Source organism: Syngnathus acus, chromosome 1, assembly GCF_901709675.1.
Source record: "Syngnathus acus chromosome 1, fSynAcu1.2, whole genome shotgun sequence".
Classification (NCBI taxonomy): Eukaryota; Metazoa; Chordata; class Actinopteri; order Syngnathiformes; family Syngnathidae; genus Syngnathus; species Syngnathus acus.
The window spans coordinates 16,825,794-16,852,670 of record NC_051087.1 but is presented as its reverse complement, the minus strand read 5'-3'; the positions used below and the strand labels follow the sequence as shown (position 1 = coordinate 16,852,670).

At 44.1% G+C, this 26,877-nt stretch overlaps 1 protein-coding gene across 1 annotated transcript in view; it reads right to left on the bottom strand.

Annotated features, from left to right (window-relative positions):
- Window positions 1–2,371: 2,371 nt before the first annotated feature.
- The window catches only part of naf1 (nuclear assembly factor 1 homolog (S. cerevisiae)), a 69,734-nt gene continuing 45,228 nt past the window's right edge, over window positions 2,372–26,877 (bottom strand). Inside the window, 2 exon segments of the mRNA XM_037254796.1 lie at window positions 2,372–2,991; window positions 3,090–3,162. Of these exon segments, the coding sequence (XP_037110691.1) occupies window positions 2,579–2,991; window positions 3,090–3,162 (486 nt within the window). The 3' untranslated portion in view covers window positions 2,372–2,578.

Sequence of the window (26,877 nt, the reverse complement as noted above, 5' to 3'; positions counted from 1 at the left end):
CGGAGATAGATGTAGATTTTTTATTTTATTTTATTGAATGCATATAGAAATAAACTCTGGTTTACATGAAAGCCACAAATGTAAGATCTCAAATGCTTTTGGCATTATGTACAGGGGCTGAAATATATATTATTTAGTAGGTGTCTTTAAATATTGTTGAATTTTCAGTACAATTTAAAACAATGGGGAGTGCTTTTAAACTCACCCTTGGGTTTTAGAGGGTTGTTCTGCCAGGCACTTTAGGCTTTAATGGGTTAAGCAAGGTGGTGTAAAGGACAAACATTTAACTCATATTTACTGACTAAATCTTCAGGGAGGTATTTCATTACGTATTATGCTTAATGTAACTACATCTGAAAAAAGTACAATAGCCATAGGAGAACCTAATAATTACCGACCCTGTTTTAAATTGATCACTTATTGGTTGTTGGATTAATAACGGATTAATAAGGCTGATGCCAACTACCAGTAAAATGCCAAATATGGGTCCATGTATTGATTGATTGAACTTTATTTATCCCACTGCGGGGAAACTTTCTTATTTTCTATATAGAGGGATGCGGCATGGTTGCGCACTGGTTAGCACGTCCGTCTCCGAGTTCAGAGGCGCTGGGTGTGATTACGGTTTCCGATGCCTGCACGGGTTTCCTCCGGGCGCTTCGGTTTTCTCCCACATTCCAAAAACATGCGTGGTAAACCAAAAAAACACTCCACATTGATAGATGTGATTGTCTGTGTTGCTCTAAAGACTGCTATCGACCCTGTAAGGATATGCGGTTCCGAAGATGAATGAGATGAATGTATCTGTGTGCGCGCGCGCATGTACTAGGATCGGCAGAAATCTGCCAAGTTTGCAAAATTTTCACATTTCACAAATTACCCATTACAAATAACAAAATGACTATTAGATCACCTTGAAACGTTGATATTTCGAGGTCTCCTGGTTTAGTTCTCAGCTCTTAGAGAGAACCCACCGTGTCCATGGCAACATGATTTCTGAGCTGAATAATGTTATATGTGGTATCCCACAGGGATCAGTACTTGGACCTCTAGTGTTCACTGTTATGCTTCCGCTAGGTGACATTGTACATAAAGTTTTGATTTTAGTTTTCTTTGTTGTGTGGACGATACAGCAACTGGTTCTGGGTGTCCCCCACCTAATGCCTGAAGACTGCTGGCTCCAGCACGCCCGCGACCCCCGTGGGGACAAGTGGTATAGAAAATGGATGGATGAACGGATGGATATGGACGATACCCTATTATCGTATATATGCCATTGGAAATGACAAATTCGTGGGATTACTGTAATCTTGAGGCATGTTTTGAGATTAAACAATGGATGTCCCCCAATTTCTTTATTCTGAACTTCTTAAAATGTACTATTACCCAAAGTGATTCTGTAATGAATGTTACATTCAGCCAAACTCTCTACCTTGAGAAACACAAACACATTACTAAAGCTGGGTATTTTCACCTCCGCAATATCGCTAAACCTCGTCCCATTCTTTCAACATGCCACACAGAAATTATTATACATGCATTTGTTACGTCACGCCTCAATTATTTTAATGTATTATTTTCTGGTCTTCCTATGTCTAGTATTGAAAGTCTACAGTCAATTCAAAATGCTGCAGCGAGACTGCCCACAAGGATGAGAAAGCTCGATCATATTACCCCAATACGAGCCAACTTGCATTGAATCCTGGTCCACTTGAGATGTAATTTCAAGGTTCTGCTACTAACCTATAAAATATTACATAGGTTAGCGCCTTCCTATCTCGTCGACCGAATTCTACCATATGTTCCGTCTTGAAACTTAATTCACAAAACGCAGGTCTTAGAGTTTAGTGACCCCCAAGAGCGAAAAAAGAAGTCCGCAGGGTCGAGAGCATTCTCTCTTTGGGCTCCAGAGATCTGGAATGCCTCACCAACAGATATCAGAGCTGCTACCTCAGTAATAGCATTCAAGACATGATTAGACACATTTCTATGCTATTGCCTTTGATTAAGCCACACTGGCCGATTTGGCTGCAGTTTGTACTCTTGTGCCCCCTCCTCTACAGCTTGGGGAAGGGGCTCGGTGACACAGAAACTGGACGTTGGGTTGTGTTCATTATATCTTCAGTACTAATAGCTTCCGAGGCGGAAGTTGCAGCCGAAACTGTCGAAAAAAGTTTTAAGGTAAGACCTACATATTTTGTCTGAACAAAAGAAAACAAAAGGCTGAAACTGGACGTTGTTTGTCTAGATTCTAAATCAACTAACCATGAAAAATACTGGGTTGGACCATCTCTAACAACCTCTTCTCACTGTTGTAAAGTTGAACAAATACTAAAGGACAAAGAAAAAGAAAAAAAGTAAAATAGACAAATGTCATTTATATCTTTTATTGACCCAAAAAATTTACTTTGTCCATTAAACATTTAAAATTAATCAACTGGTTACAAGGTCATTAGAATTTTGTTCTGAAAATTGATATGCCAAATATTATAATTAGCATAAAACATCCATATTGATCAGACTCTTCTTTAGATGCACAGACTGCAGACTTTATACAGTTAGTCCAATGTGTTGAATTTTATTGTGGTGGTGGTGGTGGTGGCGGAGGATGGAAATTTGAAAAAGGGACAGAATTTGGTGGACAGAGTAGAGAGGTGTATGATGGACTAAAGAATGATGGAGGGAAGCGAGGGAAGTTGATTGAGGGAGGAGGATAGGGTAGATCAAGGCAGGGAGGAGCATGGTACTCGCCGGTAGAGGTGTATGATGGACTAAAGAAAGAAGGAGGAGGGAATGTGACTGAGGGAGGAGGATAGGGTAGATCAAGGCAGGGAGGAGCATGGTACTCGCGGGTAACATCTGTGTGCAGGGGTGGCTGACAAGATTGACGAAAAGGATGGTGGGGGTTGTTTCCATTAAGATGCCTGAATGGAGCGTCTGAATGTCTTGGTGTTACACGGTGCGGCTGCAGAGTCTTCACCATAAGAATTTCTATGAGGGGACAAAACGTCAAGAATAAAGCCATGACAGAAACGCTTAACCTTCTTCTAAAGTTCGACGACAATTTTTTTTCCATGATCTTATTTTACCTGTGTTGTGCTTTGTGTTTTTCACTCTCCTCTTAGCTTGCTGCTCCTTCTCATCATCACTGTAGTCTAAAGCCTGGAGAGTAAAACAATAATTTGCTGTAAGACATAAACCACCAAGTGGAAAATGGAAGAAAAATCACTTCCGTTGCATGCTTGAGATATGGATTACTGTAATCACAAGAAGGCCTTGTTGCTCATAAAGTAGTGGTACGACCAAAATCTGTTCAGAAATGCTGGTTGAACTTTGAGTTTAGTCAATTTGAAAAGAGGCTGAAATTCACCAGATCAGTCATATGGGTGCCTTCTTTACAAAAAGGTGCCTGTTAAGTTATTTTTATGAAATTTTATTAGCGACATCAACACCATATCTTAGATAACAATGCTTTAATGTGGTGACAATGGCAACGGTTAACACAACGAACACCACAGAACAAATAAAGTCCATGAATGATACAAGAAACACAAAACAGTTTTTTGTTATATAAATAAAACATAAATAAGCTATAAACATTCTGGCCTAAGAATTACAAATGACTGTAGTAACTCCTAGGGTGAAAGCATACATTTTTAAGGGAGATAGAAGCATTTAAGCCTGGTTCACACAACATCATTTTAAAACTGTCGGCAAACTAACGAACTCTGAGACACCCCCCCCCCCCACGTGACAATAAATAAGTCACGGGTAATGTATTGCGTGTAGAGTGCAACCATGTGGGAAGAGCAACAGATCACATTTCATTAAAAAATATTCCCATTAATGAAGGTAAATCTTGCATAACCTCCAGAGATCATAAATGATTTCAGAGTAAGCAACCAAGCAGTTGTTGGTTTGTTTTTCGCAGTGAAAAATCAAAACGGCAGCGGTCAAAGGAGTGGCCACAGAACAAGCACAGACTTTCTGTTATGCCATGACTATTTTGATTTTGGATTCCAAACTGTTCTTCCACGCCTATTCAACTCAATTTCTGATTCGCTGCACAACACTGTCAACCGGCTGCGTGTTCATTCATCCATTTTCGGGGGGACACCACACACAGTGGAAAGTCAAGCCAAAACAATCCAACATGTTGCATATCCCCGATTTGTGGGCGGACGTCCTCCTGAGCGGCCGAAACCAGTCTAAGCACCTCGCACACAGAAGGATCTTAGGAGCCATTACGAGAATTGGGGCTGACCTACGATCGCTGGGATGGTAAATCCAAAACAATCCAACATGTTGCATATTCCCGATTTGTGGTCGGATGTCCGCCTGAGCAGCTGAAATCAGTCTAAGCCCAGTGTCAAACTCATTTTGGTCTGGGGGCAGCACTCAGCTTAATCTGATCTCAAGGGGGCCAGACCAGTAAACTCATTCCAAAATTACATCGAACTAACAGTAAGCCCACTCTTTTTTTGTATTAGAGCAAAGAAGAAATAAATGATAAAAATCTTTATATAAAATTAATTGTCCTTTTACACTGTTACTCAGTTTAACATTTATCCATAAAAAAAAAAACTGACCACAGCGCTTGTACAATGTTTTAAAACATTTAGTCAACAACCAGTTCTGTGGAACTTAAAAACAAATAAAATACATCCAACACATCTTAATTGAGTGGCAGCTGTTTTAAACAGACATTTGATAAAGTAAATTTGACCCCTTCCTTGTTAATGCATAAAATGTAAACAAAAAACTCACATAGATGACATGTGGCATGCATTAGACATATTTTACTTAACAATACTCTTCTCTTGTAAATCTGTTTCTGACTACCACTGACTTTCACAGAAATTACTAGAGCAAATATTCACATTTGATTATTTTATAGTGCAACGTTCAAACCAGCGTTCCATAGAATTGAGTCTTTTTTGTCTATTTGCCACTGATACTTGGCATCTTTTAGCCTGCACAAGTGCATCAATATCAGGGACGTGCGGTCAGAGGAGGCAAGGGAGGCTACGCCTCCTCTGCAATCATGAAAAGGGGAAAAACAAATTCAATTGTTTTTATTATAAAGTCATTTTCCTTTTAATCTCAATTTTGTATCATTGTGAACCAAAATCGCTGGATTTGTATAGTTATTTTAAAACTGAAGACGATTCGCTCGGAGGAGCCAATGTCCAGTCTAGCCTCTGAGGATTGCGTAATCACACGGCTGCCTATGTTGACACCTGCGTGAAGCTGGCCCCCTACCCCACCCCCAAAATTAATGAAAATAGTCTGTTTCGTTTGTGCTTCGTTTGTGCTGGTTTGTGCCGTAAAAATTTTCGTTTGTGCAGCAACGGTTTTCCAGTTATAAAAGATTATTTTATAGGTCATCCAGAGTTCACCCAGCACCCATCTGCTCAAAATGAACCCAAAATGGTACCGTTCGTTTGTGCTTTGTTTGTGCTGGTTTGTGCTGCAAAAACTTTCGTTCGTGCTGCTACGGTTTCGTAGATATTACACATTTAATTTATAGCGATGACGTCACACAGCCCCCCATTTTACTCCAAATGGACTCAAAATGGTACCGTTCGTTTGTGCTGGTCTGCGCTGCTACGGTTTTGCAGATATTACTCATTTAATTTATAGCGATGACGTCACCGTATTTCGTCGCGAATTTCAAGCTCCTGGAATGCCCCTGATGCAGGACGAAAGGTAAATATGTTCTTGGCCTTTTTTTTTATTTTTAGCTTACAGAAAACCTTCACTGCGGGAAATGGCTTTTAGTAGGAGGATATTTCTGTAATTATGTTTTTATCGTGCTCATTGATTAAATTCCTTGTTATAAATAAGCCTATATGATTTTTTATTAAATTACATCAGACGTGAAAAAGGCTCACCGCAACCTAAATACCTGGTGAGTCCATGTCTGTTCCAAAACATTAATTAATGCAACAATTAATACATGTATGTGAAGTTGATGACAGCCAGAAAAAGAAACTTGCAAACGTGAAAAAATAACTATTTGTCAAAGGGAACATTATCAACACTGGAGGGAAATTCAAGCAAGAATGGAGGGAAATTCAAGTAAGGCAACTTCCTTGCAACTGCCACCAAGGTCAGTGTCAATCCACACAAACTCTCCCAGATTGTAACTGTGAGTAACATTCCCTGAACACAGCCTTGCCTGTACTGAACAGCAGAACAGCACTTGCCCGCTGAAGACCCCTCCACACGAGCAGCCCCTGTGCCTCTCTGCCGATAGCGTGAGGAGGACGCTTGCCGCTATCAACACCCGTAAGACGGCGGGCCCAGACAACATCCCAGGTCGAGCGCTGAAGGACTGCGCTGAGGAGCTGATGGGTGTCTTCACGGACATCTTTAACATTTCCCCGCAGCAGGCCATCGTCCCATCATGTTTCAAGGCTGCCACCATCATACCTGTGCCGAAGAAACCTGCTCCATCCTGCTTCAATGACTACCGCCCCGTGGCACTGACACCCATCATCATGAAGTGCTTTGAGCGGCTTGTCATGGAGCACATCAGATCCATTCTCCCCCCCACCATAGACCCCTTCCAGTTTGCGTACCGAGCCAAACGGTCCTCTGAGGATGCCATCTGCTCTGCCCTCCACTCAGCCCTCACCCACCTGGAGAAAAGAGACTCGTATGTGAGATTGCTGTTTGTGGACTTCAGTTATGCATTCAACACCATTGTACCACAGCGACTCATCTGCAAACTCGACAAGCTGGGACTCTGCAACTGGCTACTGGACTTCCTCTGTCAGAGGCCTAAGGTAGTAGTAGTGGCGACAATATCTTCGGCAGCATCACGCTGAGCACGGGGGCCCCCAAGGCTGCGTGCTCAGTCCGCTGCTCTTCACCCTGCTGACGCATGACTGCACTGCAACCTACAGCAGCAACCGCGTGCTGAAATATACCGACGACACGACTCTGGTGGGTCTCATCACCGAGGGCGACGAGACTCAATACAGGTCGGAGGTCGACCTTCTGGCCACGTGGTGCAGGGACAACAACCTCCTGCTGAACGTCAACAAGACCAAGGAGATTGTTGTTGACTTCCGGAAGGGTCACACCCAACACCTGCCACTGACCATCGACGGTGCTGTGGTGGAGAGAGTGAGCAGCACCAGATTCCTGGGGGTGCACATCAGTGAGGACCTCTCCTGGACCACCAACACTGCATCACCGGGGAAGAAAGCTCAGCGCCGCCTGTACTTCCTGCGGAAACTCGGGCGAGCATGTGCTCCTCCGGCCATCATGACCACATTCTACCGTGGCACCATTGAGAGCGTCCTCTTCAGTTGTATCGCTGTGTGGGGTGGTAGCTGCACTGAATACAACATGAAGGCCCTGCAGCGCATAGTGAACACAGCTGGTAAGATTATTGGTTCTTCACTCCCCTCCCTGAAGGACATTTACACCTCCCATCTCACCCGCAAGGCGACCACGATCGTGTGTGATGTGAGTCACCCCGCTCACTATTTGTTTGATCTTCTGCCCTCTGGGAAGAGGTACAGAAGCCTGCGCTCCCGCACCACAAGACTCACCAAAAGCTTCATACTCCAGGCTGTTAGGATCCTGAACTCTCTCCCCCATCCACCCTCGGCTGCATAACGTCCTGTACTTTTGCGCTATATTCTGACTGTCTGCTGTATGCACACTTGCTCCATTTTTGCTCCTCTTATTTATTTATTTATGTTATTTGTTTATTTATTATTTATTCATCGCTCTTATTTATTCATTGTTTGTGCCTTCTTGTTTTTACTTTTTGTGCTGTTTACTTGTATGTATATTGTGTAATATGTCTTGTCACCGTGGGATAGTGGGAACGTAATTTTGATTTCTTTGTGTGTCTTGGCATGTGAAGAAATTGACAATGAAGCAGACTGACTTTTTGTACTGTTGTCCTGTGTTTTGAATGCAGATGGACACTGGGAAGGATTTTCAATTGGTCAGGAAGGCTGAGTCCCTCTTCAGCAGCAGTCTGAAGATAAGCCATGCCACAGGTCTGCAGGACAGCGATGTTTGTACAAACAAGTAAAACTTGCCTTAATACTGCAGTACTGTGAGGAGCATTGTTTTATCAAATAAACACTTGGAATATTCCTCATTGCGCTCTCAATTACAGTGGAGATTTAGCATTGTGCATGAATTTGGAGAGCACCAGAGGTTTCTTTTTTTCGGTGGAACCGCTAAACCTCTCCAGTTTTCAACTGCATTGTCATCCATTGGAAGACTGTCAGTAGATGCATCTGGCTCCCCCCAGGATGAGATTTTTTTCCCCCTATTGTTTACTACTTCCGTTTGAGAAGTAGTGCAGACATTGTCAGGCTCTTTGACAGTCGTGGCATCACACACATCCTTTTCACTTTTTCTGATGGGATAGGGGCTCCAGAACTGTCATTATCCTCGGTTTCACTCAGTGCCACAATGGTGATAGCACGAAGAAGTTCTTTTGCATGTTGCAAACATTGTGACTTAAGAAGCTGTGCTATTGACCTGACAAAGAAATCCTTAACACGAGGTCTTTTGTTTTTCAGGCAGTCCCATCGACAGATCATCTTAATGCAGGGTGCTACATCTCCCCTGACAAAACATGGGGGTAGATGTCCAGGTTGATTCCCACATAAAATGTTAAAGCACTCATTGATGTAGCTCTTCAGATCAGGATGAGGGGTAAAAGCCTTGACTAGAGCTCCAAGAATCGCCAGAGAAAAGTCACTCACTGCTTCTTTAGGAACAGATGCACCTGCATGGATCCATTCCTTCAGCCACTGTGTGATAGCATTAACATCATGCTTCTCTGACAGCATCTGCACGACTGGGATACTGGAGCTGGTATGCCCTGTCATAACACCCTGATACAGGAAGATATGGCCAGACATGCCATTTGGTCTCATGAGTTTTTTAACTATTGAGCCAGTTGCATCAACACATAATATTGGGAGGGATTTCTTTAAGCTCTTGTACACATGCATTTGTGTTTGACTCCAATAGTGACAGAAAAACTTGTCAAGTCCAATGTCTTTGATGCTGTCACTGTGAGGTGCACTGTATTTCAACATCTGCAATGAGAAAATTGGATTTTTGTCACCTAATGCCAAATCATTTTTCTCTTGTTTTGCCTTGTGCAGGGTGGCCAAATTTGGCAGGTGGCTTGGCTCAGAGTCTCCGAAGTCCATCAGTTTATTTGCCTGTGATGCCCGCCATACATGTTGTCCCACTTTCTGTCACTCACTGTTCACACAATCTTCACAATTTTCGGAGATAGTTGTGCACTTGTCGCTTGAAAAATATGCATGTCTTTGTTTTTCGCCACCCTGTTGCGATATGTCTTACCGGCCTGCAGAGGTCACTTTGCATGGTAATTAGTTGGATAATACATGTGTAAGAATTGATGAGTTATCAGGATGTCAAGTGAAAAATTGTTAGAATAAAATACATGAAGATGCATGATTTTAGTAATGAAAAATTGCAATGGCACAAACAAATGATCAATTAACGATCCATGGAGCAAGGATTTGACATCTCTAGAAAAGAAATTAATATTAAATAAATGACAAATTGAATGATTCACTGAGCGCAAACTAAATTTTTTGCGGCACAAACAATCGGTACCATTTTGGGTCCATTTGGAAGTGAATGGGGGCGGGGCTACGTGACGTTATTGCTATAAATTAAATGTGTAATATCTACGAAACCGTAGCAGCACAAACGAAAATTTTTGCAGCACAAACCAGCACAAACGAAGCACAAACGAACGGTACCATTTTGGGTCCATTTGAAGTAAAATGGGGGGCTGGGTGACGTCATCGCTATAAATATGTGTATTATCTACGAAACCGTAGCAGCACAAACAAAGGTTTTTGCAGCACAAACCAGCACAAACGAAGCACAAACGAACGGTACCATTTTGGGTCCATTTGGAAGTGAATGGGGCGGCGGGGCTACGTGACGTCATCGCTATAAATTAAATGTGTAATATCTACGAAACCGTAGCAGCACAAACGAAAATCTTTGCAGCACAAACCAGCACAAACGAAGCACAAACGAACGGTACCATTTTGGGTCCATTTGGAGTAAAATGGGGGGCTGGGTGACGTCATCGCTATAAATTAAATATGTAATATCTACGAAACCGTAGCAGCACAAACGAACATTTTTGCAGCACAAACCAGCACAAACGAAGCACAAACAAACGGTACCATTTTGGGTTCATTTTGAGCAGATGGGGGGCTGGGTGAACTCTGGATGACCTATAAAATAATCTTTTATAACTAGAAAACTGTTGCTGCACAAACGAAAATTTTTACGACACAAACCAGCACAAACGAAGCACAAACGAAACAGACTATTTTCATTAAATTCTGCGTGGGGTGGGGGGCCAGCTTCACGCAGGTATGTTGACACGCTATGCAGTTAGACTGAACTGCTCTCTGTCTTTATGTCGCTGTTTAAGTGTTCAAACACTGTGGCTATATTAATTGATTTCCGTAGTTAAGCTGGTGTATACTGTATAATATCTTGTGTTTTTTGTCATCTGTCGGTAACGTCGTGTTTCTTTAGATGAACAAAACGGCTTTGAAAAGAGATCTTACGGAGGCTACGAAGAAAGTTTCTCCAGCCTTATGGCACAAGTGATAGGGCTAGTGATCCCGGGATGCTTCATGCGCCTACCTGTAGAATAAGAGATCTCCAGTTAAAATTTACAGTGAACTGAGGAGCAGTCGTCCATTTGTTTCGTTTTACATTCTTTTTTTTTTTTTTTCTTCCTGATTTTACATTTCGTTTTACAACGGAGGATTACATACATCAACTATGGAGACCAACTCCGGAGTAAAAAGGTTTGATTTGGACAACGGGACTTCGGAACGGAGTGGTACGCACGATCGAAAACAAGTTTTTGATTTCATGTGCTTTATTGAGTGTTTTTATGTGAGAAGACTGCTGATATGAGATTTTAATCAAAATAGTTCAAATTAAATAATGAATAAGCCACACAAGAGCAGCGTTCTCCAACCTTTTTTGTGACACTGTTAGGTGCCGGACATATTTTACCGGATGGGGGGTGGGTGACGTCAGTGCCTCCCCAGTCATGAACCTCAGCGCACGTCACTGATCAATATCAAGCATCATATTCTGAGTAGCAGCTGGTTTCAGAATCTCATTTAAGTGTTTATGTGTGAGTTTTGAGCGTAGCTTTGTTTTATTAATGTTCATTAGTGAGAAAACTTGCTCACAAAGGTAGGTAGTCCAAACATGGACAACATTTTTGCAGCCAGTGCTGTCAATTTAGGATATCGTGGAAGGAAATACTTGTAAAATGTGTCCAAGCCCACAGAGGCAAATTTGTCATTCAATTCTACATCACACTGCAAATCAATGATTTCAAGTTGTGTCAACAGGCACGTCAGAAGCTCTGACTGTGAATGGTGAGCGAAAAACTACAAATTCAGTCTCGAGTTTGCTAAAGACCTGAAATTGTTTCTCAAACTCCCTCAGCAACCCTGAAATATTGTCTTTGTACTGTTTCATGTCAGGATTAACACTTGCTGCGCACACATCTCGGAGACTCGGGAAAATGAGCAGGGACTGCGCTTGCTATCAGTTTCAGCTGCATTGGTGTTGATGGAATTAACAACAGGTGCACTAGAGGGGCAACAACGAGATGGTCCCCAAAACAGGACTGGTTTTGCAGGTGGAAGCCATTTCAAGTTCATCCCTCTTGATCTTTTTTAACTGTTTTCCCACAAGTGTTGGCTTTAGCGAGAGTCATTATCACGACTGGGAGCATGAGGCGATTTCTTAACCCTCCTGAAGTTGCGCAGATTGTCCAACAATTTTGCATATTTTACAATTTAGGCATTGTGCCCACTCTTTGGCGTGAATACTTCTGGTAACTGAATTTCCACCCCTGAGATCGATCGATCAATCGATAAAAAGCTGTTCAGCGGATATTGCTTACATTCTATAGATGTGATTGCTTTGGAAACATGAAATTAAAGAAGAGACATGGTGCGGAGAAAGAAAACATTTGGATCTCTCTCCCTCCCTCCCTATCAATTTGTAGTTCCTTTCGGATCAAAGGTTTATTAAAGTAATTACCGTATTTTTCGGACTAAAAGTCGCTCCGGAGTACAAGTCGCATCAACCATAAAATGCACAATAAAGGGGAAAAAAAAACATATATAAGTCGCACTGGCGTTTAAGTCGCATTTTGGGGAAATGTATTTGACAAAATCCAACACCAAGTAAAGACATGAACCAGCAAAAACAGGCTAAACGATACGGTATGCTAACGTGACAAACACAAACGAGGAGCTGAGAACGACGTAACATTAATGGTTCTTCAAATAACTATAACATAAATAATACGTTTATCAAACCATCTGTGTCACTCCAAATCATTGAATCCATCGATCGAATTCTTCGTCCTTTCTGTAAACAACGCCGCGTGTGCGGCACTCCGCTGACGTCGGACTCGTCGTCAGTTGCAGTTCAAATTATTCCACAGGCCCATATAACGATATATAAACTACCATATTTTTCGGACTGAAGGTTGCTCCGAAGTACAAGTCGCATCAGCCATAAAATGCACAATAAAAGTGAAAAAAAACACATATGAGTCGTACCGGAGTATAGGTCGCATTTTGGGGGAAATTTACTTGACAAAATCACACCAAAAACAGATATAAACCAGCAACCACAGGTTAACGATATGATTTGCTAACGTGACAAACACAAACGAGAAGCTTAGAACGGGCTTGATGTAACATTAATAGTTATTCAAATAACTATAACATAATTAACACGTTTAGCAAACCATCTGTGTCACTCCAAATCATTAAAGCCATTGATCGAGTTCATCCTCCTTTATGTAAACAAGTCCGACGTCAGCGGCGCGTTGCAGTTCAAAATTTTCCACAGGCCCATATAACAATATATAAACTATGTATGAAATAACAATATAAACAACAATTTTATCGAACCACCCTTGTCACTCCAAATCTTTAAATTCATCGGAAATCTTCGTCTTGTGTGACTTTAAAAAAAAAAAACGCGCACGCACGCACCCGCACCCGCACCCACACCCACACCCACACACACACACACATACATAGCTGTTGACCCCAGAAAGACTACGTGCGCCGCTGACGTCAGACTAGATATATCAAATAAATGTAATATAAAGAGCAATTTTAACAAACCATCCGTGACACTCTAAATCATTAAATCCGTCGGAATATTTATCCTCTGAGTCAAAAAAAAAAGAAACATACACAGCTGTTGACGCCGGAACTACGTGGGCTGCTGACGTCAGACTAGATACAGTGGAGCCTCGGTTTTCGAACGTCCCGGTTCTCGAACAAATCGGTATTCGAACAAGAAATTCGAGATTTTGTTGCTTCGGATGTCGGACGAAATTCGGTTGGCGAACCTCGCGGGATCAGCCGAGAGGACCCGCAAGCCAACTGACTCCGTTCGTTATTACGTTCTTGTTACTCTGAGGATTGCATCAACTATAATCATGCCTCCAAAGGAAGCAAGTGGGAGCAGTAAAGCCATCCTAAAACACAAAGACGCTCTTAAAGCCATGCGACAGCGAGCACACGGCGCGCTGCGGTTGCGCGATCGGACCAAATTAAGCTCCCTGCGCACTGAGGTCCATTTAAATTTTGGAAAGTCCATTAGGACTTTAAAAATATTTTCAAAATTTTAGCGACCGCTCTGTCACCATAATGCGACCAGCGCGCTACGGTTGCGCGTTTGGCGGTACGCTGCAGTTGCGCGATCGGACAAAATTAAGCTCCCTGCACACTGAGGTCCATTTAAATTTTGGAAAGTACATCAGGACTTTAAAAATATTTTCTAAATTTCAGCGATAGCTCTGTCACAATAATGCGACCAGCGCGGTGCAGTTGCCGAACCATCCGTGTTATTCCAAATCATTAAATCCACCGGAATATTCATCCTCCCTGTCAAAAAAAACAACAACAAAAAACAGCTGTTGATTCCGGACCTACGTGCGCCACTGACGTCAACCTCGTCGTCAGCCTCGTCGTCAGCCTCGTCGTCAGTTGCGGCCCCAATTATTCCACAGATCTAGTATATAACTATATTGTAGCTTTACCAAAGTACCAGGCTAGACGTGGGTTTGGTAACTGACTCTTTATTTCACAAATCAAGAGCTCAACATATGAGCCAACACACGTAAGCGCCCTGGATCGCTCTTGCCGCCCCCTCCCCCCCTGCTGCCTTCACGGCCTCCCTAGACAATCGGAAACTACTGAAGTCTAACAACATACACGTTGCTACTCTAAATAAACTATATATCAAATAACTATAACATAAATAAGTTTATCGAATCATCTGTGTCACTCCAAATCATTAAATCTCCCGACTCCGGAAGTCAGTGAATGGAACTCATTGTCAGTGAGGCTCCAATTATTCCACAGCCATAGTGCGCCCTCATGCGGTTTAAAGTGAAAATAACATGTGAAGTGACCAACTATACTAGTAAGTAATGTGTTAATGATCAAGTAAAAATTTGTCGCTCTTGACTATAAGTCGCCCCCCCATCCAAACTATGAAAAAAAAAACGCGACTTATAGTCCGAAAAATACGGTAAACATCAAATAGAGGTGGGGGAAATTTCCGATTCTTAGATTAATCGCGATTCGGCCATGGAAGAATAGAGAACGATTCGCAAACATCCAAATTCCGATTATTTAAATATGCCAAGTAAAGCGGAACTAAAATACAGTAAGCGCATTCTCCGAGACGCTATGCGGAACGGACCGAGAGCACAGTGGCACACTCAGCACACTTCCGCAGTACACTCCTCCAGAAAAAAAACAACAAACATGGCTGAGTCTGAGATATTCAACCCACTTCGCCGAGACATCCGACCTGCTCCTAAAAATTTAAAAGCAGACGTGTTGAATCATTTTTGATTCTACTATGTTGACGGAGGAAAGGAATTGGACAAAAGCTACGTTGTATGCAAGATTTCTCGCACTAAAATAAAATACTTTGGCAACACAACGAATATGAGAAGTCACACAGCATGATTACTACAGAGGAGGTGGGAAAGCCGGCTGCTGCTGTTGCTACTAGCAGCCAGAGAACAATTGAGGACGCTCTGAGTAAGCTGCCAAACACATCGCAAAAGGCCAAGCGAATTACGAAAGGCATCGCGGAATTCATTGCAATGGGTTTGCAACCGTACTTGGTTGTAGAGAATCAGGGATTTTGGAGAAGGATGGAGGCAACGGAGCCGAGGTACGTCATCCCATCCCGACGCTATTTCACCGATACGGCCGTCCCGGCACTCTACAAGCAGACTAAAGCAGAAATAACATCATCGCTGTTGAATGCAGACCAAGTCGCCGTTACATGTGATGCGTGGATGTCTGTAGCCACCGAGTCATTTGTTACTCTAACTGCGCATTTCATAACCGATGAGTGGGAGCTGAAAGCACACGTGCTTCAAACAAGAGCAATGCATGAAAGCCACACGGGTGCTAATACGGCTGAGCTGCTAAGCAGTGCTTTGAATGAATGGAACATCGCAAATAAAGAAGTTGTTCTAGTTACAGACAACACAGCTAATATGGTTGTCGCTGCCCAGCTGGGTAACCTCAGCCATCTGAAATGCTACGCCCACACGCTGAACATTGCGGCTCAACGTGCCCTGAAGGTGCCAAGTGTGGCCAGACTGCGAGGCACTTTTTTCCACCGCAGCAGTCGGTGCACATCAGCTTGAAGAGAACCAGAAGCTGCTTAACATCCCCAAGCACAAACTGAAGGTAGACTGCTGTACTAGATGGAATAGTGCCTTTGAGATGGTGAGCAGGTTTTTGGAGCAGCAGCCTGCTAGAAAAAAAAAGTTGCTTTTGGATTGATAATTAACTAGAGACAAAAAACTGGAGAACCAGTAATACATGCAGAAGATGGGTGAACTGGGAAACTGAGAAGCATTTTGGAAAGAAAGACAAATTAAATGATGATAGAATCATGTGCAGTAAAGAACACATCCTCCCAAAACGTTTGTCAAGGTGTGAGGCATGGGCGTCGCCAAGCCTCAGAATGAGGGAGGGAGTAGGACAGATAGTGAAAGATCCATATAATAATACAACACTTTACGACATATGGATTCTCTAATACATTTGGCGTCATACCATTAAGTTAAGATTTTCTCAAACTTTTCAAGCGTTTGCTGTAAACAATCGGAAGATGATTGAAAAGTGACTAAAGAAGCTATGAGGAAGTGGTGTAGCTGTTTGGAAGGTCACGCGCTTATGCACTTCCCTGACTAATCAACATTTGGTTGACTGATAAGCAAAGGGACTGCGCTGCCACCTGCAGCGGCAACCGCATAGTGAAGTTTGCTGACGACACGACTCTGGTGGGTCTCATCACCAAGGGAGACGAGACTCAATACAGGCTGGAGGTTGACCTTCTGACCGCGTGGTGCAGGGACAACAACCTCCTGCTGAACGTCGACAAGACCAAGGAGATTGTTGTTGACTTCCGGAAGGGTCACGCCCACCACCTGCCGCTGACCATCGACGGTGCTGTGGTGGAGAGAGTGAGCAGCGCCAGGTTCCTGGGGGTGCACATCAGTGAGGATCTCTCCTGGTCCACCAACACCGCATCGCTGGCGAAGAAGGCCCAGCGCCGCCTGTACTTCCTTCGGAAACTCAGGCGAGCGGGGGCTCCTCCGGCCGTCATGACTACTTTTTACCGCGGCACCATTGAGAGCGTCCTCTCCAGCTGTATTGCTGTCTGGGGTGGCAGCTGCACTGACTACGACTTGAAGGCCCTGCAGCGCATAGTGAAAACGGCTAGTAAGACTATTGGTGCTTCTCTCCCCTCCTTGAAGGACATTTACACCTCCCATCTCACCCGCAAGGCGACCACGATTGTGAGTGATGTGAGTCACCCCGCTCACTCTTTGTTTGAACTTCTGCCCTCTGGGAGGCGGTACAGGAGCCTGCGCTCCCGCACCACCAGACTCTCCAACAGCTTCGTACTCCAGGCTGTTAGGATCCTGAACTCGCTCCCCCTTTCAGCGTAGAGTCCTCTTCTTGCTGTCTGCTGTATGCACACTGGCTCGGTTTTGCCCCTCTTATTTAATGGGTTATTGGTCTATTATTTATTCATCGCTCATTTTATTTATTATTTATGGTTTGTGCCTTCTTGTTTTTGTTTTGTGTCGCCTACTTGTATGTCTCGTCACCGTGGGATGGAGGAAACGGAATTTCGGTTTCTTTGTGTGTCTTGACATATGAAGGGATTGACAATAAAGCTGACTTTGACTTTGACTTTTGAAAGGAACCATCTGCTACAGGACTTAACTTCCATTCCCGCAACCCAAATCCAACCAAGATCAGAGAATCTCCTTTAAAACAGGAGGCAATATATGGGATAGCCCCTGTCATAAATGGTCTTTGGTTAGAAGGAAACTTTAGGAAGTGCTCAAACTCTTCTCGCAAACTCTCCTATTTGCCCAGTTCAAAAGGGCAATAAAATTGACTAGTGAATGATACAACATTTGCAAAATGCAGATGAAGAACTGTCCTTGTCAGATAGCATGATCAGAGCACTCAAACTGAAAGATGTGTCAAACGCAAATTTACTGCCGCCTGATCTTTCTTCCCCACAGGTCAACAACCGCTCCAAGCCAGGAGACTGAGACGACATAAAGGTCGTCAAAAAGGACAAACTGGGCAAACCATGGTGGCAGGGGCCATTCCAAGTCTTGCTGACGACCTCCACTGCACTGAACATTGCTGGAAGGCCCAGCTGGGTTCACCTCAGCCACTAGAAGTTACAGTGAGTGCTGGACCCCATTTTCGGAGTGGGGGGAAGTCTGACTACAAAGGGGCCTCATCGTTTAGGGCGGGACGTCTCAATGTTGGTGAAGAATCCATAGATCCCCACTCTGGCTAGGCAATGGGAAATATTGGTGTCTCTGCCATCCTAGTAGCAACGGGGCTCCACATGCTAGGTGGATCCTCTGCTGCATTGTGGTTGGAGCGTGCTATGGTCTATGGGCTCATCTGAACAGACCAGTTGACAATGTCGACCGAGGAAAAAGATGGTCACATGATGAGAACTTTGAGGACTGGTCATGGGACCCCAGAAACCCACACAAAACCAACACTTGGTACCGGTGTGTGACGTTCACTGTGAGCGTAGAGCGTCACGTAGAGCGCCGCAGCATCACTAGATAGACGATCTACATTCCTACATTCTTTTCTAGTTTTTCCTTGCTTTTTACGTTCTTTACTCCACTCTGATTCACTCACTCGTCACCTCATGAAACCACGTGTCGGGTCAGAAAACTCGGGGTTTTGGTTGAGATGCAGTCACATTTCCCATTACCTATTCGTGGTCTAATCTGGTGACGGGGTTTGAGTTGCTTTTAACGTTTTTTACTCGACTTTTGGGAGTTTACTTTTGTTGAAAGTCGCGGACTGTCAATCCCTGCCATTTCGACCACGTCACTGTTCGGCTCTCGATCGTCGATCACTGGACATGCGGACAGACCATCCCTGCCATTTGGTCCACATCGCTGTCTGGCTCTCAGCGGAGGCTTCGTGGCCGTTTGTCTACCGTCGATCATCGGACACAAAGTATGGCTGCGGATCAAGAGGTTTGTACGGCTTCGTGCACCAACTGCACCCTTCTCTTAGAGAGGTTGTCCCTGCTAGAGGGAGGTGTCCGCCAGCTAGAGCAGAATAGTGCGATAACAGTAGATGTGGCGGACACAGACGCGGACTGTGGTCAGCCCGCTAGCCCAGTTAGCATTAGCCCCAAGCGGCTTGCTAATCGCGATGAACCAGGTAAGACGCATAGCCGTCCAAAGTCATCTCGGTCTACTGGCCCTTGCACCTTGGTCAAAGGTGACTCCATTACCCGAAATATCTTGCTTAAATATCCAGCCACGGTAATGTGTATTCCTGGGGGCAGAGCAACTGACATAGAAGCTAATCTTAGGGAGCTGACTCGCAATGGGCCTAGTCAACAGCGTAGTTCCAACAACATTAGCTACTCGGACATTGTGATACACGTCGGCGCCAATGATGTTAGGATGAGGCAATCAGAGATCCCAAAGAAAAACATACGAGGACTTGTGATCTCGCCAGAAAGATGAGTCGACATCGAGTATTTGTCTCTGGCCCCCTGCCTGGGAGAGGCACTGATGAGAGGTTTAGTAGATTAGTCTCCCTTCATCGATGGATGGCTGGGTTCTGTAAAAAGCAGGGACTGTATTTTATAGATAACTGGTCCTCCTTCTGGGGCCGCCCCGACCTGCTGAGGAAGGACAGCCTTCACTCTTTCTAGGAATATAGATTACTGTTTGAGCCACTCATGACAGGTCACTTTAGAGCAGGCCGGGGCACAGGTGATTAGACCACCTGTTAGGATGGGTTTGGAGTCTGTTAAGTTAAAGTTAACTTGCGCTAGGCTAGACTCCCAGCATGCACATAGCTCCTTGTGTAGACTAGCGCGTCACAGTTTGAATAGTGCTACAGTACACGTGAACACACTTTCTACTGGGGTAGTAGACAAATCCAATCACTCCACCCCGACCGGTATCGCTGATGAAACGGTGCCTGTTTCAGATAATTTTACATGTGTAACAAATATTTACTATCAAATTCCCACGGTCGTATCGTCCCACCGCGCTAATAAACATTTGAGAGGTGATGTCAGGCCTAGAGAACACAATCTTACTCGCATTTCGTTTAAAAATCCTTCGATAGATACGCACCCAGATCGACCGATTACACTTAAACTCGGTTTTATGAATATTAGATCGCTTCATACGAAAGCAGTTCTCGTTAATGACCTCATCACGGAATATAATCTAAACGTTTTTGGTCTTTGCGAGACCTGGTTAAAACCTAATGAACTGCTGCCGCTTAACGAGGCCTCGCCTTCAAATTTTGTGAGCTCGCATGTGGCGCGTCCTCGAAAAAAGGGTGGGGGTGTCGCCCTCATCTCAAATTCCGATCTTAGATTTAGGCCTCGTTCGATTAACGTACGTATTTAAAACATTTGAAGTTCTCACTGTCCGATCCACCACTTTACCGTCATTTTATCTTGCTGTTATTTACCGTCCACCCGGAGCTTACTCTGGCTTCCTGGATGAATTTTCAGAATTCGTGGCTGATCTAGTGACAAATGCGGATAATATAATAATCATGGGCGATTTCAATATCCACATGAATTTACCGTCAGAGCCACTTACTTCGGCGTTTCAGACTTTAACTGATACGTTTGGTTTTACGCACGCCGTACAGGCAGCAACGCATAAGAATGGAAATACCTTAGATCTAGTATTATCCCGAGGACTTGCAATCTCAAATATAACAGTACTGCCATACACTACTGTTTTGTCTGATCATTACTTAATAAAATTTAAAATTTTAGTTCTTTGTCAAAGACAAGAGAGCAATCAGAATTACAGCAGCCGTAATATTAACTCCATGACTGCAACTGCGCTGAGTTACTGTCGCCGGCAACTGCCATATTTCCCACATATATCAGCTCTATTGATAATATTACAAATTAATTCAATGCGACATTGTTAAATGCCATCGACTCTGTGGCGCTGCTACGTCTGAAAACTCGCCGTAGATTGCCTACTCGTGGTTCACAGATGAAACACGTACGCTTAAGCAATTATGTAGAAAGCATGAGCGCAGATGGCGTTTAACCAAACTTGAGGTTTTCCATCAAGCATGGCAGGACAGCCTCCTGAAATATAAAGATGCGCTTATCTTAGCAAAAACTCGTTATTTTTCGCAAGTCAATCTCAATAAAAACAATCCTAAATACCTATTTGATACAGTGGCAAAGCTAACACTACGCCAGCCGACCCCCGATAGCTCCTTCCACTCAGCTGACGAGTTCATGAAATTTTTTGCTCGAAAGATTGAATCCATTAGGGATGAGATCAAAAATACCATTCCAATCGCTCAGTCGAGACCGCCGATTACCGGTGCTGATGATCATGCAATAACCCTCTCAAATTTTAAAAGCGTGTCCCTTGAAAGGCTTGCACAATTGGTTAGTGTGGCTAAACAAACAACATGTTTACTCGACCCGCTTCCAGCCAAACTACTTAAAGAATTATTTCAAATTTTACGACCGTCCGGCTTAAATATAATCAATCTGTCTGTCTCCTCTGGGATAGTGCCGACAGCCTTTAAAACCGCTATCATTAAACCGTTACTTAAGCGACCAAATCTTGACCTGGACTGTCTCAGTAATTATAGACCAGTTTCAAACCTCCCATTCATAGCAAAACTTCTTGAAAAAGTAGTAGCGCAGCAGCTTATTGATTACATGGTCGCCAATAATCGATATGAATCTTTTCAGTCTGGTTTTAGAGCTAATCATTCCACTAAGACAGCACTTGCTAAAGTGACTAATGATCTCCTCATAGCTATGGATTCAAACACTTCATCGGTATTGTTACTACTCGATCTTAGTGCTGCCTTCGACACTGTAGACTTCGATATTTTATTAGGGCGTCTTAAAGGTTGTGTTGGTATTTCAGGGTCAGCACTAGGCTGGTTCTATTCCTATCTATCAGACAGGACGCACCGAGTGGTCCATGGCAATACGTCCTCTGAGCTGTATAATGTTACGTGTAGTGTCCCACAGGAATCAGTACTCGGGCCAATTCTATTTAATATTTATATATTTCCGCTTGGGGACATAATACGTAAATATAATATTAGTTTTCAATGCTACGCGGATGACACCCAATTATATATGCCGTTATCAATGACAGATCCGCGGGACTGTTGTAATCTTGATGCGTGCCTTGCGGAGATCAAGGAATGGATGTCTCTCAACTTCCTTCGTCTTAACCCAGATAAAACTGAGATGTTGATAATTGGTCCAACTCGTTAACACTTATTTAAGGAAACCTCTATAACTATAGATAACCGTACTATCACTCAGAGCGATACTGTAACTAATCTCGGGGTAATATTTGACCAAACGCTCTCCTTTCAAAAGCACATTAAGAATATACCGTCATTTTCGGACTATAAGTCGCTCCGGAGTACAAGTCGCATCAGCCATAAAATGCCCAAAAAAGTGAAAAAAAACATATACCGTAATTTTCGGACTATAAGTCGCACCGGAGTCGCACCAACCATAAAATGCCCAAAAAGTGAAAAAAAAACCATATATATGTATATAAATCGCTCCTGAGTATAAGTCGCCCCCCCACCCAAACTATGAAAAAAAACCGCGACTTATAGTCCGAAAATTACGGTAAGTCGCTCCGGAGTATAAGTCGCATTTTGGGGGGCAATTTATTCGACAAAATCCAACACCAAGAACAGTCATGAACGAGCAACAACAGGCTAAACGATAGGTATGCTAACGTGACATAAACACAAACGAAGAGCTGAGAACGGCCCTGACGTAACATTCAGTTATTTAAAAAAAACTATTACATAAATAACACGTTTATAAAACCATCTGTGTCACTCTAATTCATTAAATCCATCGATCGTCCTTTGTCAACAATGTGTGCGCGCCGCTGACGGCGCTTGCACTTCAAAATATTCCACAGGCCCATATAACGATATATAAATTAGAAATCAAATAACTATTATATAAGCAATAATATCAAATCATCTGTGCACTCTAAATCATTAAATCCATCGATCAAATTCCTCGTCCTTTGTCAACAACGCCGCGCGTGAGCCCTGACGTCAGCCTCGTCGTTATTCCACAGATCTAGTATATAACTATATTGTAGCCTTAACAAAGTACAAGAAAAGACGTGGGTTTGGTAAACGGCTCTTTATTTAACAAAACAAACTTCCAGGCGTGTGGCGGTGTGGACTTCCAGCCACGGAGGTGGGAAGAGTGATCCATAGAATAGGACCGGGCGAGCGTTAAAGCCATGACCGAGACCCATCCACCGTCCCCGGACAGCCACCCGGCCGAGCGCCGGCCCTTGACATCCGTCCACGGAGGTGAAAGAGAGCTCCCTAGAGTAGGACCGGGCGTGTGTAAAAGCCATGTCCGAGCCCCATCCACCGTCCCTGGACAGCCACCCGGCCGAGCGCCGGCCCCCGACTTCAATCCACGGAGGTGAAAGAGAGCTCCTTAGAGTAGGACCGGGCGTGGGTAAAAGCCATAATAGTTTTTCAAACCTTCTGTGTCACTCCAAATCCTTAAATCCTTCAAACTCTTCGTCCGCCGTGTCACTTAGAAACAAAGCCGCTAATGATGCCGGTAGTACGTGGGGCCCTTCGTCATCTTCGTCATCCCGTGATCAATCTTTGTCCTTTATGTAAACAACCGCCGCGCCACGCCGCGTCACGCTGCTGACGTCACTTGAAATTCAAATTACAGTAATCCCTTGCTACATCGCGGTTCGTTTATCGCGGTTTCACTTTTTTTGGGGGGAAAATAAAAAAAAAAAAACACATATAAGTCGTTCCTTATTATAAGTCGCCCCCCCACCCAAACTATGAAAAAAAACGCGACTTATAGTCCGAAAATTACGGTAACCAGAATTGCATTTTTTCACCTTCGTAATATTGCTAAGATTCGTCCGATCCTCTCGACCGGTGATGCGGAAACTATTATACATGCGTTCGTCACGTTGCGCCTGGACTACTGTAATGCATTATTCTCTGGTCTTCCTAAGTCCAGCATCAAAAGTCTACAGTTAGTACAAATGCTGCTGCGAGGCTGCTCTCACGGACAAGAAAATTTGATCACATTACCCCAATATTAGCCAACTTACATTGGCTCCCGGACCATTTAAGATGGGACTTCAAGGTTCTTCTATTAACCTATAAATCACTGCATGGCTTAGCGCCTTCATATTTCGTTGACCTAGTTGTTCTTTATGTTCCGTCTCGTAACCTTCGTTTGGAAAACGCTAGTCTTTTAGTGACACCGAGGGCCAAGGCTTTCAGGGTGTCCAACCTTAGGAGCTGAGGATGGATGCTGGTCGGATTGTTCGAGGCAGAATAACCAAGTGCGACACGAACGCAAGTTTATTGAGAAAAAGAAAGTGAAAGGGACGACTGTCGTGCGTGGCAGCTGGCAGTGTGTGTGGCAGAAAGTAATAATAACAATAATAATAATACATCGGTTTTATATAGCGCTTTTCTAAACACTCAAAGCCGCTTTACATAGAAAATTCACGCGCGCACACACACACACACACACACACACACACACACACACACACACACACACACACACACACACACACACACACACACACACACACACACACACACACACACACACCACACACACACACACCACACACACACCACACACACAACACACACACACAACACACACACACACACACACAGAGTTAAGGGTATGGGTTATATGCAGAGTTGAAGAGGTGGGTCTTGAGATGGTGTTTGAAGGAGTGCAGGGAGTCAGCATTACAGATGGTCAGGGGGAGAGAGTTCCAGAGAGTGGGGGCGGCAATGGCAAAGGCTCTATCCCCAATGTCACAGGGATTTGGTCAAGGTAAAGGGGGTGAGCAAGTTGGCGTCGCAGAGCGGAGTCGGCGGGTGGGTTATAGCGGTGCAGGAGTTCAGATCGGTAGGTGGGGGCAAGGTTGTTTAGGGCCTTATCGGTGGTGACAAAGGATCTTGAAATGTATGCGCGGTTTATGTGGAGCCAGTGAGATGACGGAGGACAGCGGTGATGTGCTGTCTGCTGGGTGAGCGGGTGAGCAGTCGGGCAGCAGAGTTTTGAACATATTGCAGTTTGTGAAGGACAGTTGAGGGGAGGCCGTACAGGATGCTGTTGCAGTAATCCAGTCTGGAGGTAATAAATGCATGAACTAAAGTCTCTGCTGCAGGGGTGGAAAGAAAGGGATGTAGGCGTGCAATGTTTCGTCGATGGAAGAAGGATGTTTTAGTGACGTGGTTGATATGTGGTTTGAAGGAGAGTGTGGGATCCATATAAAGTCCAAGATTTCTGACTAGAGGGGAGGGAGTGACAGAGTGGCCGTCAATGCAGCGTGTGAAGGTTGTGGGCGGTGGCGAGGCTGGATTTAGGACTGAAGATGATGAATTCGTTTTGTTACTGTTTAGTTTGAGAAAGTTTGAGTCATCCAGTCTTTAATGTCTGTGAGGCAGCGAGTGAGGGTGGAGAGAATGGCAGGGGAGATAGTTTTGGTGGAGATGTAGAGTTGAGTATTAAAAAAGATTAAAGATTAAAGTCCCAATGATCGTCACACACACACTGGGTGTGGTGAAATTTGTCCTCTGCATTAACCCATCCCCGTGTGATTTTAATCCATCCCCATGGGGGAGAGGGGAGCAGTGAGCAGCAGCGGTGCCGCGCTCGGGATCAGTTGGTGATCTAACCCCCCAATTCCAACCCTTAATGCTGAGTGCCAACCGCAGGGAGGCAATGGGTCCCATTTTTATAGTCTTTGGTATGACCCGGCCGGGGTTTGAACCCACAACCTTCCAGTCTCAGGGCGGACACTCTACCACTAGGCCACTGAGCTGGGTAACCCAAAGTTACGCTGATGATAGTAACTCAACTCGTTGACCCGGAGAACAGAGTCGTGACATGGCCACAAAAAAACCCCCGATGCATCTTGTTTTATTCAAATGATCATATAGGAGCCTGAACGTCACCGAAGGAAGAGATTAAAATTTCCTTATTGAAAATCATTGTAAAGACTATCGCTTAAAATGTAAAATTCAGGTATCAATTGGCACTAAAGATTTACATGGACCTCGCTACTAATGACTACTTTAACATATCACAAAATTAGCCTTTCTGCGGCTGATTTAAGAGAAAGGAGCAACCTCTCTGCAGCTGAAGTTGCCTGTCACGTCTGTCTATTTCCTAGCACCAGTCACCAACATACGCAAGCACGACTTGTTCCAAGAGAGAGAGAGAGCAGGCACTTAAGTTTCATTTGGTCAGAGCGAACAAACCACACGTTTTTTCACGAGCATACCCAAAGTCCCCTCACATTCAATTCTGTTATCAGTTCCTGCTTGCTATCTAACCTTAGTTGGTGGGACGCAGAGGAGCCTTTTCTCCAAAGCCTGAATTGTCTACGGGGTCGCGCAGTCCATCGCACGTCCATCAACAGGGTGCGCCCATGATCCACATAAAACACACGCTACAGACACACCCGCCAGACGGATGGGCAGCCGCACTCGCGCAGTAGCACGCACGCACACTCAAGTGAGACAGGGGTCACAACGCAGGTCTAGTTCCTTTGCCGTTCTTTTTCTCTTGGTTCTTGCACTCAACTCAGTAACTCTATTGTTTGTTCCTATCACGCCTAGTTTGGGTGTGCGCACACACTTGCATACTTCCACTCATTCCCTTTCCTCCTTCCGACCACTTCACGGCAAATGTACACTCCGTATGACCGTCACACATACAACAGCTGTCAGTCGCACACAAGCTGTCACAATACCGGCAACATGCCCCAAAGTTTTTAATTTAAAATGACTCACTTTAACCAGGTACCCATTCTGCATTACAGCCAATTGTAAAATCAAATCCAAGTTGGTGATTGTGAAGTCCTACAAAATATTATCCAACGGCAGGTTTCCGAATTTTTGATAAACATTTAAAGCTCATCCATCCATTTTCAACACCACTTACCCAATTCAGGCTCACGGGTGTACTGAAGCCTATCCCAGCTGACTTCGGGCGAAAGGCAGACTAAACCCTGAACTGGTCGCCAGTCAGTCGCAGGGCACATTTAGAGACGAACAACCAATCACATGCAAATGCACACCTCCACTGAGCGGAAATCGATCCCACGGTGCCCACACACAAGTCAGTCGAGTGTAC